The sequence below is a fragment of the Rhinatrema bivittatum genome, chromosome 7 (genome assembly GCF_901001135.1).
Source record: "Rhinatrema bivittatum chromosome 7, aRhiBiv1.1, whole genome shotgun sequence".
Classification (NCBI taxonomy): Eukaryota; Metazoa; Chordata; class Amphibia; order Gymnophiona; family Rhinatrematidae; genus Rhinatrema; species Rhinatrema bivittatum.
This window is the reverse complement of record NC_042621.1, coordinates 158004327-158023079: the sequence shown is the minus strand read 5'-3', so window position 1 is coordinate 158023079 and position 18753 is coordinate 158004327. Positions and strand designations below refer to the sequence as shown.

The 18753-nt window shown below is 42.8% G+C and overlaps 1 protein-coding gene across 3 annotated transcripts in view; it reads left to right on the top strand.

The window, feature by feature from the left end:
• NRG3 (neuregulin 3) overlaps positions 1 to 18753 on the top strand; it is a 1991595-nt gene that overhangs the window by 1514661 nt on the left and 458181 nt on the right. For 2 of the 3 annotated variants that reach the window (XM_029609451.1, XM_029609452.1), the window contains exon 4: positions 6939 to 6962. In XM_029609451.1, coding sequence (XP_029465311.1) covers positions 6939 to 6962 — 24 coding nt within the window. Of the gene's footprint in view, positions 1 to 6935; positions 6963 to 18753 lie in introns of all 3 variants that reach the window. The other variant, XM_029609450.1, reaches the window with a different exon arrangement.

The window sequence follows — 18753 nt, the reverse complement described above, 5'->3', positions numbered from 1 at the left end:
TTTTGGCCCCCTGCCCCTCATCTTCTAAAGTATCGCAGGCCTGCAAGGTTATTTAAGTTCATATTATTTTTTGTTTCTTCTGTAAGGTATCGGTCCCTGGATTTCCTTATGTATTTATCCCCGTACTTACCTTTGTTTAGGCAGACTTTGATTGCTTGTGATACCTGTTCTTTTCCTTCTTTCTCCCTGTTCATATTGCCCAGATTAGGTGTGTAGTTTGTTCGTTTTGTCCTCAGGGTGTTCTCGGGGTGTACAAAGGGGTGTACAAAGGGGCATGCCCCTTTGGTGTGCTCCTTCGGCGTGCGATGCCGGTGCACGATGCCTACAGCCCTGGTGCTGCTTTTTAAATCCCCCCTTTGACATGCTTTTCTGATATTGGGGACGTCAGCAGCATCAGCCAAAGGGGAAGGGCTCGGGTCGTCCTTCTGGGTCTGTCAGTGGCAGTATTGGAGTCTGAAAAAAGAAAAAGAGATGGATAAAGCACAGGAAAAAGTTAGTTTTGGCCTCAGTGGTTAGTTGAGGCAGCTGGCAGGCTTGCTTCTGACTCCGGCCCCGTTGCCGCTTTTAAATCCCCCCTTTGGCATGCTTTTTGATGTCAGGGATGTCAGCAGCGTCAGCTAAAGGGGAGGGGCTTGGGACTTCCTTCTGGGTTTGTTGGCGGCAGTATTGGTGTCTAAAAAAGAAAAAGAGATGGACAAAGCACAGAAAAAAGTTAGTTTTGGCCTCGGTGGTTAGTTGAGGCAGCTAGCAGGCTTGTTTCTGACTCTGGCCCTGGTGCCGCTTTTAAATCCCCCCTTTGGTGTGCTTTTCTGATGTCCAGTAGAGATTAATTTGTACATTTAGTCTCTTGCAGAATCTCTATGCAGGTCTCTATGCCATCCCTGACATAAAGTGCCACCCGACCACCAAGTTGCTCCTCTCTGTCATTGGTTATCCTCCTTCCACCATGTTTCTCAATGCCAATTAAGTCTATGTTATCATTCATTGCTATAAACTCTAACTCTCCTATCTTATTTCTTAGACTTCTGGCATCAAACACATAAAGCTCTTAATTTTTGCCTGCTTCTGACTAGCTATTTAAAACAAGCACACAAATCTCATAGATTTTTCCTGCTTCTGACTAGCTGTTTAAAACAAACACACAAACTCTTACAGGCAGATTTTAAATGCCCGGCACGCATAAATTCCGGCCTTTGTGCATGTGGCCAGGCTTTAAGTGTGCTGAGCAAATTTTCCAAGAGACTAGGCCATGCGATAAAGGCTGGTAGACGCTCAAGTGCCGGGCCTCTTGGAAGGGGCGGGCTGGGGGGGGGGCATGTTCTGGGCAGAGAGGGGTGTGTCAGGGGGATGGACAGGACAGTGCCATTCATCTCTGTTCTAGAGTCTCTTATTTCAGGTTGGGCCCTGAAGTAAGTTCAGAAACAAACAAACAAAAAAAAAAAAAAAGGAAAAAGGTAGGGGTTGGGGAGGAGAACGGAAGGGAAGGGGAAGGAAGGTGGTTAGGGTAGAGGATAGGGAAGTTTTTTACCAGTCTGCTTCTTAATTGGAATGGACTGGGAGGGATCAGGAGAAGGCCGGGATGCGTCGCTGCACGCGGATTGCATAATTCACCCTCCCCTTGTGCGCGCCACATGCACATGAGTGCGTGGATTATAAAATCTGGTGCACATGTGAGCACAGCCCCCGGATTTTATAACATGCGTGCACTGGAACACCCATGTTATAAAATCGGTGCATCCATGTGCAAGCACTGGGAAGCGCACATACATGGACGCACGCGCGTTTCTTTAAAAATTTACCCCTTAGCTTTTGGCTGCTTCTGACTATCTGTTTAAAACAAACACACAAAACTCCTAGCTTTTGCCTGCTTCTGACTAGCTATTTAATATAGAAACAAAAACATAATAAAAAAAAATATACCCCAATAGTTAATTCTCCCCAAAACTTTTAAGTTCTAAAAATTTCCCAGAGCAGTACTTACCTCCTCTCTCCTCTCAGTGCTCCCACTGGATTCTTTCACACATTGTAGACAGAAAGACACTCTTTTATGCAGCTCATACCATGAGACTAGCTCCATGGAGGCAGGAGATGAGTTCATCCAAATGCTGCTTCTGCCACTTATGACTTACATGCAGAACAGTAGAAATCCTGAGCATAATTAGCTGCATCCGGAGAGTCCCAGCATTTGGAGTAGGAGGAGGAAGAGCCTGGAAATGGAGAAGAGTATGGGAGGGACAGGGTGAGAAGGTGGGGGACATTTTTAAGCCCTCTGTACTACATATAAAGGACAGGATAACCACTTTGAAAAAAGTGCTCTTGTAAAAAAAAGCAGCATTACATTTAAGTGCCCCAATTGTGGTACACACTCGCCGTAGGTGGAAAAAAGGTGCAACAGAAGTGTTAGTTCTTAAATGTGAAGGGTGGAAACTGTTATAATGTAATAAGCTGTTTCTATGCGTAGGTTTTAGCCAGGTAGAGTAACATAAATTAGTTTTACTTTACAAGATCTCTCAGGTACTTATGCCCTGGTGTGGCCACTGTTGGGCTTGATGGACCTTAGTCTCACCCAGCATGGCAATTCTTATATTCTTATATTCTTATGTTGATGTGCTTGTATTAACATGCATTAAGTCATTGTGTGGGGCTCAGGTTGTTAAGCATGCTGTTTTACATATGTTAATAAACTGTGGCCTTTGTTAATTCCATTACAGTTGACAGATTTATTAGGTGAGGGCAGGGATGGTGGGGGCTAGGGAGCATTATGAATTCCAACTACCCATATTACAGACACAATCACATTTCAGAGTTCTTCCTCCTTTAAGTCTTTAAAAGCTAGGTGGGGCATGGGTCAAGGAAGACAGATAAGAATTTGTAATAGATATAATTTGAAGCCCTATATCAGGGGCAATTGGTTAAAAATAATTCATAATAGCAACAGATATATTAAGTAAAACATTCAGGGAAGAATCTGCAACAATATCTATTTCATTTTTAATCTTGGTCACCCTGTCAGAAAAATCAGAAACCAAAAGCTCAATATTATACAAAGATAGTCTCAATGATGTCCATATTCAAAGGGATTTAGCTGGATAATTCAGAAGTTCTAGTCAGATGACTTTTTATCCAGCTAAAATTTTGCCGGATAATTTAGGGGTGTTCTGAGTGCATAACAGAGAGAAGTTAGCCAGATAACTTATGCAGCTAACTCTGATTTGCCCATAGAACTGTCCTAAAATTAACTAGATAAACTTATCCAGTTAACTGGAGGATAATCAGATATATTCAGTGATGCAGATAAGTTTATCCAGCTAACTAGACAAGCCACATAGTGGCTGAATCTAGATCTCACAGTAACTAGGGCTGTGAATCGTGTGATCGATCGTCTTAACGATTGATTTTGGCTGGGGGGGGAGGGAAATCTGATCGTCGTGTTTTGTTTTGTTTTTAAATCGTTAAAAATCGTAAATCGGGGGAGGGCGGGAAAACCGGCACACCAAAACAACCCTAAAACCCACCCCGACCCTTTAAAATAAATCCCCCACCCACCTGAACCCCCCCCAAAATGTTTTAAATTACCTGGGGTCCAGTGGGGGGGTCCCTGTGCGATCTCCCGCTCTCTGGCCACGGCTGCGTTGAGAAATGGCACCGGTGGCCCTTTGCCCTTATCATGTGACAGGGCAAAGGTAGCACCGGCGCCATTTTGGTTCCTGGCTCCCGACGTCACGCGTGCAGGAGATCGCTCCCGGACCCCCGCTGGACCCCCAGGGTCGTTTAGTCAGCTTGGGGGGGCCTCCTGACCTCCACAAGACTTGCCAAAAGTCCAGCGGGGGTCCGGGAGCGACCTCCTGCACGCGGGCCATATTGCCAATATTCAAAATGGCGCCGGCGCTACCTTTGCCCTCACTATGTCATACGGGCAACAGTCACCCGTATGACATAGTGAGGGCAAAGGTAGTGCCGGCGCCATTTTGAATATTGGCAATACGGCCCGCGTGCAGGAGGTCGCTCCCAGACCCCCGCTGGACTTTTGGCAAGTCTTGTGGGGGTCAGGAGGCCCCCCAAGCTGGCCAAAAGTCCCTGGGGGTCCAGCGGGGGTCCGGGAACGATCTCCTGCATGTGTGACCTCGGGAGCCAGGAACCAAAATGGCGCCGGCGCTACCTTTGCCCTGTCACATGATAAGGGCAAAGTGCCACCGGCGCCATTTCTCAATGCAGCCGTGGCCACAGAGCGGGAGATCGCGCCGGGACCCCCCCACTGGACCCCAGGTAATTTAAAACATTTTGGGGGGGGGGTTCGGGAGGGTGGGGGATTTGTTTTAAAGGGTCGGGGTGGGTTTTAGGGTTGTTTTGGTGTGCCGGTTTTCCCACGCCCTATTTAACGATACAATACAAATGCCCCTGACGATAAATCGGGGGCATTTGTATTGTATCGTGCACTCTAACGATTTTGGACGTTCCCTAATTGAGTTTGTAGCTTCAAATGGTTATGTACTATTTGAAATAACTATTTTGAGAAGATTTTAGATACAGAATTTGATTATGAAAAGTATTTTTTCTGTATTAAGGCCAAAGATTTGTCATAATCTATATGAGAAGGACATACACAATTTTGTCACTCTTTGGCCTGTTTCTTTGGCACAGTCTTTCTAATCTTCACTTTCTCTATAAAAATCCAAAGTTCCTCTGTGATCCAAGGAGTCAATTTCTTCATTTTTAAAGCAAAAAGTATTAATTGAGCAGGAATACCTTAACCCTTAAACATCTACAAAAATTGAAACAAAGACTTTTCAGATTTGTTGGGATTTCAAAAATGTCTAAAATTGTAACTGGTATTACATTTTATTACAATGTCTTTTTCCTCATTTGATAATTATTATTCATTGAAAAAGCTAGTCTCTGTATCTTATATTTCAGTAAAAAATGGTCAGTCTAGGGTAGAGGTATATCAAGCTCATCAATGTTTGGGCCTGATTTATTAAGGCTTTTCTCCAATTCTGTGTCTATAGGAAATATGCTTAGTAAATAAAGCAAATTGTTGATCATTATCTGACGGTACAAGTTAAAGATCTAAAGAATGTCCTGGATGATGAGTAGGTCCTTTAACAACTTGTGTAAATTCTAGAATTGCCAAATTGTCCAGAAAATCCAATGGCCTTGTTAAATTTCTTGCAACAAATGCATATCCAGCACAGCTCTCTGCTTCAACAGCAGGGAGGAAGACCGATACTTCACGTATATCCAACATAGCTCTCTGCTTCAATGGCAGGGGAGGAAGACCGATAATTCACACATATCCAGCATAGCTCTCTGCTTCAATGGCAGGGGAGGAAGACTGATATTTCACGCATATCCAGCAAAGCTCTCTGCTTCAACAGCAGGGGTATGAAGAAAAGTGGATCTATATACAGACAACCCTCTGGAACAGAATGCCTCCAAACCTTTGCCTAGAATCTTGTCATAAAAGATTCAAACAGAACCTAAAGACCTGGCTCTTTAAACAGGCTTTCACCTAAGCCCCCCGCACAATCTCCCTTTTACCACCTTTAATAACCTGATTTTCATGTGCCGCCTGTTACATTCATGTTAACTTCCTTAACTTACTCGCAACAATTTGTTCACTGCAATGCAATACTCACTCTGATACCTATTCCATTCAGTCACGATGACCTCACTTTAATGTACACTTTGTAAATAGCTTGTTACAATACCTGTTGTGTTACTTGTTAGAATTTCATTGTTACTTTTATTATTAACCTTCACTCTATTCCTTGTTCTTTGTAAAGCTTGTTGCTATTTTTAAGTTATCTGTGAACCGAGATGATGTTCCCAACGTATCCCGGTATACAAAAACACCCAAATAAATAAATAAATAAATAACAACAACAAGGAGGACTGAATTACATAGTCTGGGTAAACAAATAAGCATGGGTGTAGCTTGCTTATTGCGGCGGTTACTACCCCTAACTAATTCAGCTAGATATTTCACTTAGATGCAGTTCCAACACTGCTCTCTACATTAAGTGGGGGTGGAAAGGAAATAGAACTAAAAGGTTACTAAGAGCCAAGAGAAACAGATAAGTATGAGAAGAAAAAAAAGGTGCAAAGCTTGCTGGGCAGACTGGATGGGCCGTTTGGTCTTCTTCTGCTGTCACTTCTATGTTTCTATAAATAAAATGCCCCTTAGTGTAAGCAGCTTATTTTGCATCAAAACAAGCTTGGCTATAATCTCTAGGGCAGGAATGGTGTTTGTGGTATCTTTAGGGATGCCAAAACTCTTTTGTTCAGAGGATCTGACAAATACACAGTATCTTCTAGTGGGATATTTGAACGGGTATTGACCAAGGGAAAATGCTGTTCATATAAATGCCAGCAACTCACCAAATCCACCTCCTCTTTTTCCTTCCTTGGGTTAAAGTGGAATTATGAAAGCCTAGAGGACATAATTGTGATAAAATAGCAAAGAACTGTTCAATCAGATAGGTTAACATTATACAGAAATTATCTGCCTCTTCATCTAATAAAAGTTCAGAGAGAAGTGCAATCTTTCCTACAGATGATACAGCATGTACAGGTATAAAATTTAGGAAATCAGGGTAATATTAAACCCATAAGAATTAAAAGAATTCACTAAGGAATAAGTTCAATACTATTATCTATTCACATTTTTATCAACAGAAGTGAAGGTGTACAGCCAATGGCACTGCCATTTGTAATGGATTGGGGAATCTATGGATTTGTGATATTAAAATATGAATGTTATTCCTTGACATTATATATCCCATCAAGATAGATTAAATACAAGGCAGAAAATCGACCATGACACCTCCATGTGTTGAGCTCATTTTGCTGTTATGTTTACTATAAAAGAATTGAAGTTGATGACTGATGTTTCTTTCTCTTCTCTGTTTTCCCTTTATATGCTTTCCTCGGTGTAGCAGACCATTTAGGAATTGAATTTATGGGTAAGATTTTCTTATAATCTTCTTGAGGCTGATTGCTTTCCATCTAAGAAAGAATGGATATTTACAAATATGAATGCTTATGTTTCAAAATAATGAATATGTATGGAAAATGTTTTGCAATTTTCAATAGGTTTATTTTTAAGATTTTATCAATCTTTTTGTACTTACTGTATATGCACATAGTGTATAGCCATCATTCATTACTTATTTAATGTAAACAAAGGTTATATTTTTAAATGATATAGCAGAAAAATATAATGATTTTTTTAATGTGAGAAAAAGACATTATTATATGTTAAAATGTGCATATTTTATTTTATATATAATATATGAAACATGTCCTTAAATGAAGATAAAAAGCTGAGGTTGATTTATAACAATGATTCTAATAGTGAAGTGATATGTTTGCAGATTTTAATTCAGAGTAATTCTCACATTCATTGTAAGAAACCAGAAACTTCTAACTTTCCCTTCAATGTCTATGGAAAAAAATCTTTATTGTATAAGTTTTGTATTATCAGCAACAGCAGGTACGTTCAGGAAAGCAGTCAGACACTGATCTTTTACTTGAATATTTTATCCCAGCATGCAATTAGACTGTCTAATCAGAACAAAACTGGAACAAAGTGTAATGTAGAACAAAAGATGGGGACATTATGCTATAGATAACAAAGGACAGCAATACAGTATTTCTTTCTTTTTTAATTAAATTCCTCTATTCTGTGTTCTCTTCCGTGCTTCCTGGCTTATTGCCATTGATCAACTACTTTAGCATTTGGCCAAAGATAATGTAATCACTGTGTGTTATGTATGCTCCTGTCTTTGTAAGGGGGTCTTAGCTTACAGTACTGAAGTTAAAACGCATAGCAAGCTACACTCGTACAATATTCAGTTTTTATCATCAGTCAGAAGTCACACATCATGGGTCACCTTTCCATAATGCCTGCCTTGTATACTCAGTAAAGAATCTCTTAACTTTTCCTTTGACATAATATTTTGTTATGGCAAATGTTTGCTTTTAATTAATATTTTGATGCATGGAAATATCAGTGGAAAATAAAAAGTATACATTATATGGTTGTATTAATCATCACACAATTGCAAACTACAAAAGTGCCTATTTATATAGTAGCCATTACCTATACATGAAAGTGCTGTATAGTGTGACTAGTACACTTATAGCTTCTTACTAGGCTAAAGTATTATATATTTATAATGGCATGTAAATGAATAAGGTGTATTTTTATGATTAGAATAAGTTTTTTATATGCATAGATTATGAAAGCTACATATATATATAATGACATTTCTTTTAAAGGCTTTCCTTATAAGCTGCCAGTTTCATTATTTTATAGTTCATTTCAAGAAGTGCTTTTTGCAAGGAGTAAAAATAATTTTAGTTCCAGAATGTTGTAAATTCCTACACAAGCTTTAGTGAGAACAACTCTATTGTTTTATTTAAACTTTTTTATTTTCACTTAATTAAAATACAGCGTGGCCCATGGAAAAGTACCCTGCCTCCAATGCACTGGTATTGGAGGTGGGCTACTTTTCCATGGGCCACCCTGTAGTATCATAGTTGTGGATCTTAGAAAAGATACAATCAAACTCAGTTAAAGCTACAAAAGGTTCCATGTTGTAAGAAACACATTAATCTACCCTGACTTTTAGTTTGTGTTGGAAATTGTTTCAAACTGTGAATCACACAAACTGCAGCACAAAAAGGAATCACTGTGCTTCTGAATATATCTGATTATGTTTATTTTATCCAAATAATCTTACCTGGATATATGTAAACCTATTCTCTACCGTAACCAGATATAGAGATGTGAATCGTGTCCTCGATCGTCTTAACGATCGATTTCGGCTGGGAGGGGGAGGGAATCGTATCGTCGCCGTTTGGGTGTAGAGTATCGTTAAAATCGTGAACCGGCACACTAAAACCCCCTAAAACCCACCCCGACCCTTTAAATTAAATCCCCCACCCTCCCCAAATGCCTTAAATTACCTGGGGGTCCAGCGGCACACTAAAACCCCCTAAAACCCACCCCCGGCACACTAAAACCCACCCCGACCCTTTAAATTAAATCCCCCACCCCAAATGCCTTAAATTACCTGGGGGTCCGTAGCGGCGGTCCGTAGCTTAAATTACCCCCGGGTCCGTAGCTAAATCGGGGGAAGGGGGAGAGCAGGAAATCCGGCACACTAAATCGTGGTGTCTTCAGCCGGCGCCATTTTGCAAAATGGCCGCCGCAAAATGGCGGCGGCCATAGACCAATACGATTCGATGCAGGAGGTCGTTCCGGACCCCCGCTGGACTTTTAGCAAGTCTTGTGGGGGTCAGGAGGCCCCCCCAAGCTGGCCAAAAGTTCCTGGGGGTCCAGCGGGGGCCCTGGAGCGATCTCCTGCTGCGAATCGTTTCCGTACGGAAAATGGCGCTGGCAGGAGATCGACTGCAGGAGGTCGTTCAGCGGAGGTCCGGAACCCTCGCTGAACGACCTCCTGCAGTCTATCTCCTGCCGGCGCCATTTTCCGTACGGAAATGATTTGCGGCAGGAGATCGCTCCAGGGCCCCCGCTGGACCCCCAGGAACTTTTGGCCAGCTTGGGGGGGCCTCCTGACCCCCACAAGACTTGCCAAAAGTCCAGCGGGGGTCCGGAACGACCTCCTGCGTCGAATCGTATTGGTCTATGGCCGCCGCCATTTTGCGGCGGCCATTTTGCAAAATGGCGCCGGCTGAAGACACCACGATTTACTGTGCCGGATTTCCTGCTCTCCCCCTTCCCCCAATTTAGCTACGGACCCGGGGGTAATTTAAGCTACGGACCGCCGCTACGGACCCCCAGGTAATTTAAGGCATTTGGGGTGGGGGATTTAATTTAAAGGGTCGGGGTGGGTTTTAGGGGGTTTTAGTGTGCCGGGGGTGGGTTTTAGGGTGTTTTAGTGTGCCGCTGGACCCCCAGGTAATTTAAGGCATTTGGGGGGGGGTTCGGGAGGGTGGGGGATTTAATTTAAAGGGTCGGGAGTGGGTTTTAGGGGGTTTTAGTGTGCCGGTTTTCCTGCCCTCCCCCTTCCCCCGATTTACGATTTTTTGACGATAAATCGGGGGAATTGGTATTGTATCGTGGCCCTAACGATTTTTGACGATTTAAAATATATCGGACGATATTTTAAATCATCAAAAAAACGATTCACATCCCTAACCAGATATGCCTGGTTAAACTTAACAGGATAACTCTGAATACTGATGGTATGAGGCTAGGGTTAAGCCTAGTGTTGCATTTGTGGACCCTTGGGCTGAGGCAGAATAGGTGCAACCTGCAGGAAGGAGTCTTGCAGGTTCCCACCATTGGCAGGCAGACCAAGACAAAGCAAAGGCCCATCTTGAGCTTCACCTATACCAGTCTTCATTACCCTAGGGTTGAGCCTTTAGGTGCTGGGGCCAGCAGGTCTTCAGTGGTGGTGGGGCTTCTGCTGTTATGCAAGGTCATCCTAGGGTTGCTGGGTAGGCAGATGGATGTTCAACATATCCAGAAGCAGGTAGTGGTTAGAGGCAGGCAGTGGTGAAACGTATCTGGTGGTCAAGCATATCCAAGATCATGCCGAGGTCAAACCAGGTTTCTTTCCAATAGGAAAGGAGGGACAGAGAGGCATGGGAGAAAGGTGAGGAGAAGAACAGGTGGGCAATGAGGAAGAGGCAGGAGAACTGAAAATAAGTATGCTAGAACTGAAGACAAGGATGTTGAAACTGAATATATGGATGCTGGAAGCAACATGCTCTACTGAGGAGATGTTCTTCTTGCTGAGGCAAATAAGGTGAGGTCAGGAGGGCGGATTTTCCTGCCATGGGCCCTTTAAGTTATGTAGCATCAGGTGCAAGTGTGCCTAAGGAAGATCATGCTAGTAAGAAGTTGGTGGCGCCAGCCGTGAGATATGCTGTTTGCACGTTGCCATGAAAAGGAGCGGTGCCTTGCCGCAAAGATGTGTCACCGCATCTAAGACCCAACCAGAGAGGTGAGGGTGGCGATTCATGGGGTTAGCCTGCAGAATTCTGAATGCAACAGTACACCTCTCTTAAGCCCTCTCCCTGAGGATCTGGACTTCCTTGGGTGTCACTGATGGAAATCTTTCTAAAAGTTGTAAATCAAGGTATTAGAGGCTGGCTCCCAGGAATTTTCTTTTGTACTGTAGTTCTTCCATGAAATGAGGTATTCAATTCTCTTGCCTCTATGGTTAGAATCTGAAACCTCTTCACCTTCCTATACCCTGTCTCCATCAATGGGTTACATCCTCTGGTTTCAGTGACATTCTAGAGGTCCATAAGAGCACCAGTGATTTGAGTAGCAATACATGAAATGCATTATGTATCTTCAGTGTAGGTGGTAACTTTAATTGATACGTGATGGGTCCCAGTGGCTGGAGCACAGAGAAAGATCCAATTTAACATGAAGCCAGGCACATGGAAAGGACCCGCTGGTGTAAATGCTGTGTGTTCAGCCACACTTTTCTCCAACATTAATCTGAGGAACTGGTCTTTTGTTGGCATCTTCAGTTTTCTTGGCTTTGTTAGTGGCTTTCTGAATCCGATGATTGGTCCATTTCCATAGTTCATTCAATTCCTGGGCAGAGAATTGAGCCTCTGGTGAAGGCACTGTGACAGGTAGTGCAGGTTGTTTCCCATAGACCAGTTGGAAAGGGGACGATCTGGTGACTGTGTTGACATGGATGTTATAAGAGAACTTGGCCCAGGGTAAAAAAGTGGCTCAGTTGTCCTGGGATTCGTAGACATATGGGTGGAAGAAGGTCTTGAGAGTATGATTGGTGCACTCCTCTTATCCATTTCCTTGTGGGTGATAAGCATTAATGTAGTTTAGTATGATGCCAACTGTCTTACAGAGGGAGCGCCAGTATTGTGCCTGAATTGCATTCCTCTATTTGACAATATTTGCCTTGGCAAGTCATGAAAATGAAAGACATGGAAGGTGAAAAGGTGTGCCAGTTCTGGTGTTGAAGGGAGCCCTAGTAGTGAGACAGTGTGCCATTTAGAGAATCAATCTATTACCACCCAAATCACAGCGCTACCATTTCAGAAAGGAAGGTTCACGATAAAATACATGGACAGGTGGGTATGTGGTTCCCTGGGGGCTGGCAATGGTTATAACAGCCCCCAGGGTTGGCCAGCAAGCATTTTTTGCTGCACATAAGAAAGACATGAGGGAAGGCCTTGACATCTTGCTTCATTTGGGATCACTAGTAGTGTTTTTGAAGCAATTCAATTCAAGGGTTCACGCCCACCCAGGGTGACCTGCGACATGGAAGTCAAGGGCTCATTTCAACACTTATTTATGTAGTCTGGAAGGACAGCTACTGTAGCAGCTAGGAGTAACTTAGTGGGGTTAGTGATATGTCTGGGAGGGTCTGGAAGGAGTGAGAGAGGGTGTCCGCCCGTTGATTCTTGAGCACTGAGTGATACCCACAATAAAAAATCAAAGTGAACTAATAAAAAAGGCTAACAGGCCTGTCTTGCATTTAGTTGCTGAGCTTGATGTAGATGTTTGAGTTTCTTGTGATCCATGTATATTATAACATGGTGTTGAGCTCCTTTGAGTAGGTGGCATCATTCCTCGAAGGCTAATTTGACAGCCAAAAGCTCTCAATCTCCAATACTGTAATTATGCTCAGCTGATGAGAACTTCTTCAAGAAGAAAGAACATGGACAAATTACTTCTTCTGGAGTGTGTTGGCTCAGGACAGCACCTACACCCAGAGTAGAAGCATCAACTTCATAGATTAAGGGCTGCATAGGATCTGGATGAGGGAGACAGGGCCCATCTACAAAGGTGTTCTTTAACTCCCGAAATGCCTCTAGAGCCTCAGGTAGCCAGTCTTTGGTGTCGGTGCCCTTGCGGGTAAGGTCAATAAGGGGGGGCTGCCATGGAGGAGTTCTTTGGGATACACTGATCGATAATAATAGACAATCCCAAGAACCTTTGTAGAGTCCAAAGCCCTATGGAATGGGGCCAGTCCCTGCTGGCCTTTATCTTCACAGGGTCCTTGTGGAATCTATCATGAGAAACTATGTACCCCAGGAAGGGGAGTTCCTCTTGTTCAAAGAAACATTCTTCCAACTTGGCGTATAGATTTTTCTCTCACAGACATTGCAGGAAGATGCAGCCATCTTGGTGGTGGACCTTCAGTGTTTGGGAACAGATCAATATGTCATCTAAATGCACAACCACACAGATGTAGAATAGGTCATGAAAAGTGTTGTTGACCATTTTCTGGAAAACTGCTGCAGCATTGCAAAGCACAAAGGGCATAACTACATACTCATAGCATTGTGAGTGTTAAATGCAGTTTTCCTCTCATCACCAGCCTTGATACGAATAAGGTTATATGCACCCCAGGGATCCAGCTTTGTGAATATCTTGGTGCCTTTTAGGTGATCGAAGAGTTCTGTTATTACTTGGACCAGTGCTTTTTAATATATTTATAAATGATCTGGAAAGCAGTATAAGGAGTGAGGTGATTGCATATGACACAAAATTATTCAGAGTAGTTAAATCACAAGTGCATTGTGAAAAATTGCAGGAGGACCATGCAAGACTGGAAGAGTGGGTATCATTATGGTAGATGAAATATAATGTGGACAAGTGCAAAGTAATACATGTAGGGAAAAATAACCCATGCTCTAGCTACATGATGCTAGATTCCATTTTAGGAGATACCACCCAGGAAAAAAGTCTGGGTGGCATAGTTTATATTACATTGATATCATCAGCTCAGTGTGCTGTGGTGGTCAAAACAGCAAACAGAATATTAGGAATTACTAGGAAGGGAATGGAAAAATAAAACAGAGGATCACATAATGCCTCTATATCACTCAATGGTTAGACCACCCCTTGAATAGTGTGCAGTTCTGGTCACCACATCTCCAAAAAGATAGAGTGGAACTGGAGAAAGTACAGAGAAGGGTGACCAAAATAATAAAGGGTTCCAGGATTCTTTGCTGGTCCTACAGCAAGTGGTCTAGACCCAGGATGGCCTGCCAGGATGTCAAGTCTACCAGTGAATTTAGGACTATTAAACAAACTTACTATTCTCTACTTTAGATTAGTTTAATACCCAGTATATAGGCTTGCCTAAATGTCAGCTTCAGGCTTTACAACTAGTGATGCATGCAGCTGCCCGCCTGCTTACTGGGTTACCCCTGACAGAACACATCAGCCCATTGTTGAAAATGTTGCATTGGTTCCCTATTTATCAGAGAGTCAAATTTAAACTGTTGACATTAACATTTAAGGTGATGCACAGAGATGGCTCAGTATATTTGAGAAACCTGAATGTGTGGAATATACTTAAGCAATCACTGAAGTTGGAGGATACTTCTTTCTTAATGATGCCGAGGGTGTGAACAGCAAAGCTCGAAGAAACTAGAAATAGGGCCTTTTCCTGGGTGGCCCCTGATCTTTGGAATAAGGTCCCAGACAATATTTGGCAGCTGGAGAATTATAAATCTTTTCGTAGACAGGTAAAAGCTGTCTTTTTTCAGGAAGCTTTTAACAATGTGGTTTTAATTGGGATTTTTTACAGTTTTATTTGCAATTTCTATTGTTTATTGTTGTTTGTCTTGATTATGTTATTTTGGGAATTGACCAGAACAGATTTTGGTACTTGGGCAGGTTAGAAATTTAACAAATAAAATAAAAAAAGCGATCAAATAAATAAATAAATAGATGAAATGATACCTTAAACATTAAGGACATCAACTTAAACTTAACTCTCTTCTTAATAGGAGGCCAATGCAATTGAACTAACATAGATACAGCACTCATCTGCATGGACAACCAAAAATTAACCTCACTGCCATATTCTACTTACTGGGAAGACTCACCAGTAAAGCATTATAATAATCCAGAAAAGGTGACACAAATGCCTGAACCACAGGAGTGTACAAACCCTGTGTACCAACAAAGAACACAATTTCCTCAAGTGTCTAAGTCTAAAACAAAAACACTTTTTTTTAAATTCTTTATTTATAGTTTTCAAATCAAATATACATGATATATTCAATATAGAAATATTAGCATATTGAAAAAACAAAAACTGTTTATGCAATGTTAAAACGAAGAAACAATATTCGAGTTGCCACTTTAGACCCCAATATTTTGGGGGAGGAACACTTTAGGAAAAATTCACGGGGAATGGCTTAACAAACAATATACAGTATTTTCTATAAAAAGGAAAGTAGCTGCATAGCTAGAAAATCAACCCATTTACACATTATCCATGCTATCTGTAATAGGTAAGGTCTGAATTCCCCGATGAGCTTCCAAAACATTGTAACTGGATAGGATCAAAGAAGGCAAATTTAGCAGAATCTAAAGTTATCACACATTTACAGGGTTAACGAATAGCACAAGTTGCTCCCAAGGAGAGCACTGACTCTTTCATTGCTAGAAACTTTTTTCTCCATTCTTGCGTTGCCTTGATTATTTCTGGAAATATGCAAATCTTTTGGTCTCTAAACAGACAATCCTTGTTTTGAAAATATAAACGCAGAATATTATTGTGATCTTGCATAAAGACAAATGACACCAATAATGTAGCTCGATCTAACACAGTTTCTTCTCCAGAATTTTCAATACAATCAGTCAGGTTAGAGGGACTTTCCACAGCATTATTACCCAATGATCTTCTATTCGCTGGAAGAAAAAAATATCTTTTCCATAGGAGAGAGAACATTCTCTGGTAGTTTCAAAACTTATTTTAAATACATGGAAAAAATATCAGAAGGTGTGATCAAAGGAATTTGAGGAAAATTAAATATCTTCAAGTTTACAAACCTGAGAGAATTTTCATTGACTCTGGGAGTCGTACACCTCTCCGGCTCTCTTGGTATCCTACTCTCTTTCCAAAACCCAAATAATAATAGCACACTACACATTCTTTTTGGTGTAAATCGGCCACAGCTTTTATTAACATACAGTTAATATGAATTCAACATCATAACAGTTCAACCCCACCCGGGCCAATCCTTCGGTCTCACCGCTACGGGACCACGCCCCCCTTTTGTCGCCCGCCACTTTCTAGCAAGGCAATGTCACTCCGACCCCCTGCCGTGTTTACAAGCAAGGGGGCCCTAGATCCGGGCGTGGTCTCCACCCCTTTGATAAGCAGCCTTTGCAAGCCCCGCGGCTGACCTATGTCTAATAATTCTCTATTGGCCCGGGTATCTGCCACCAGCACCAGGTAGTGCTTACACTTGCCTGGTGCCCCCTCAAACCTGAAATTTTTTTTTGCTGTGGCCATTGCACACCCCTGTGTAGTTTCTTTTGAGTGCCTCCTGTATTTCATTATTGAAGAGGTCATACCTGATATCAGATAGGTGCACCCTATCCTGCAGATAGAAACCCTCACTGTTCCTTGGCCCATGCGTGGTGTATCTGCCATCCCCCCCCCCCGTGCACCAGCCATCCTCCAACCTGTCTGTTTAATTTCTTCCATGCTCTCCCCCATAATTTCTGCTTTACAAATTTAATGCGTGGTATTATGTCGGACCAGCAAATAATCACTCCAGGGAACTCTGCTTGCAGTTCAGCTAGATCCCTCTTTATCCTTCATAACAGCTGTCGAGATGTCATTGCCCTTAAATCGTTCCCCCCAGGTGTATTATTATAATGTCTGGCCTGGCCAGCGACGCCCTCTTGACCCATAGCATGGATAATAGCTGCTCCCAATGCATTCCATTCTTCCCCATCCAGGTAATCCACACCCCCCGATGTGCCAGGCCCAGATGACGGCTGTATCTGCGTTGCTGTGCCTTCTGTGCTGCCCAGTGCACAAATGAGTGCCCCACGATTCACACCTGTGCCAACCTATGACACGATTCTGTAATACATAATCAAATTAATTAGCGTGTTGTAATGTGGTGGCTGATCCAGCCTGACATATGAGTTTACTGCCACGGAGCGCCATCTCCCTATCTGTTGTATTGCCTCTGTCGTAAACCCCGCTTGCGCCGCACTGGTGGCTGCTCCTATTCTGAATGAGTGTGTCCCAAAATTACCTGCGTTCTCACCTAGCTCCGTTAGGGTATGCTTGAGTATTGCTGAGAACTGGTAACGTGTTAATGGGGCCCCATCTTCATGTACCAGGAGATGCTCCCTTTTTTGGGTCGCACGGCATAATATATTTCAAAGTTGGCCAATGGGCAAGTCACCTGACTGTGTGATCGTCTTAATGTCACAGTAGCTCCTCGCCCTGACTGATCTGTTTTTGACCTCGGTATATAAATCCTCATTGTGTCCCCCCACTTTGTGAAGTTCCGCATTAACATTCCTGTGTGACCGGTCTCCTTCTTAGCCGTAGCCACTAGCTCGCTAATGCATAGAACGCCGAAAAAGGCTAGTGTAAAAGCTAATCTAAATAATTGCATCTCAAATACTGAATGACATACGCTATTCAGCCTATGCCATATTAATATGAACAATTTGTGGGCTATGAGATGCCTCCCATCCCTCTGTGGTCCTAACCTTCTTCCCCAACCCCTCAATATTTTATGGGTCAGAAATCCTTTTGTAGGGTCCCCCCAACCTTGAACACTCATAAAAAATGCCAACCCAGCTAGCTGCTTCACTACCATGCCCCTGGATAGTCCTGCATCTTTGGCCCATGATATGTATGCCACGATCTGCTCCTCCACTACCAGTCCTTCATTCCAACCATGCTGTCTCAGGAAGGAGCATACTCTCCTGTAACCCCTGCAATATGCGTCCCAAGTTGAGTGAGCCACAGATCGGCGTAACCGTTCTAACATGGTTGAGGACCAATTGCCCATACATATTCTGGTACTGGAGTTGCCAGTTTGTCCACGCCGGGTACCTGTTTGCAGAACAAAGACCATTTAGCATGAGATAATGAATCTGCTGCCCCATTATGCTTCCTCGGGACATGTTGCACCTTTATAGTGGTGTTAATGCACAAGCTACTTAAAACTACCTGCCGAAACAGGTTCGCCACCCTTGGACATTTGGCTGACTGTCTGTTGATAACTAAAACCACTGCTTGGTTGTCACACCAGAATACGATGTGTTTGTTCCGCAAGCACTCCCCCCAAATTATCAAAGACACCCATATAGGGAACAACTCCAGGAATGTTATGTTAGTTGTTATTCCTTCCTCAATCCATGCTGCCGGCCATTTTGCAGCGGCCCACGCACCCTGACAGTACACACCGAATCCCCATACCCCAGATGCATCTGAATGAATGTTCAAGTCCTGGATTGATATCAGGGGCTCCTGCCAAACCGATATTCCATTGTAGTTGCTCAGGAATAATGCCCATATCGCCAAATCCTCGTGTATAGGCTGTGATATCCTGATGAAATGATGCGGATACCGGACTCCCGCTGTTGCCGTTGCGAGTCTTCGCAGGATTGCTCTGCCCATGGGAATTACTCGGCATGCAAAGTTAAATACTCCCAACATTGTCTGTACTTCCCGTAGTGTCATCTTCTTTGCTTTAGATGCCCTATCTAGCAATGCACATAATTTTTGAATTTTGTCTATTGGGAGTCTGGATATCATCCTTTTCAAATCCAACTCAATGCCAAGAAAACATTGTGGTAGTTGGCCCTTCAGTCTTCACTTGCACCAGTGGAACTCTGAATTCCTATGCCACTTCCTGGAAAGTTTGCAACAGACATCAAAAAAGAAAAGCGGGTAGCGGAGGAGAAAGTATAGTTCCACTTCCAGCGACAGTAGTTCATCTACTGATTCTAACTGCGCA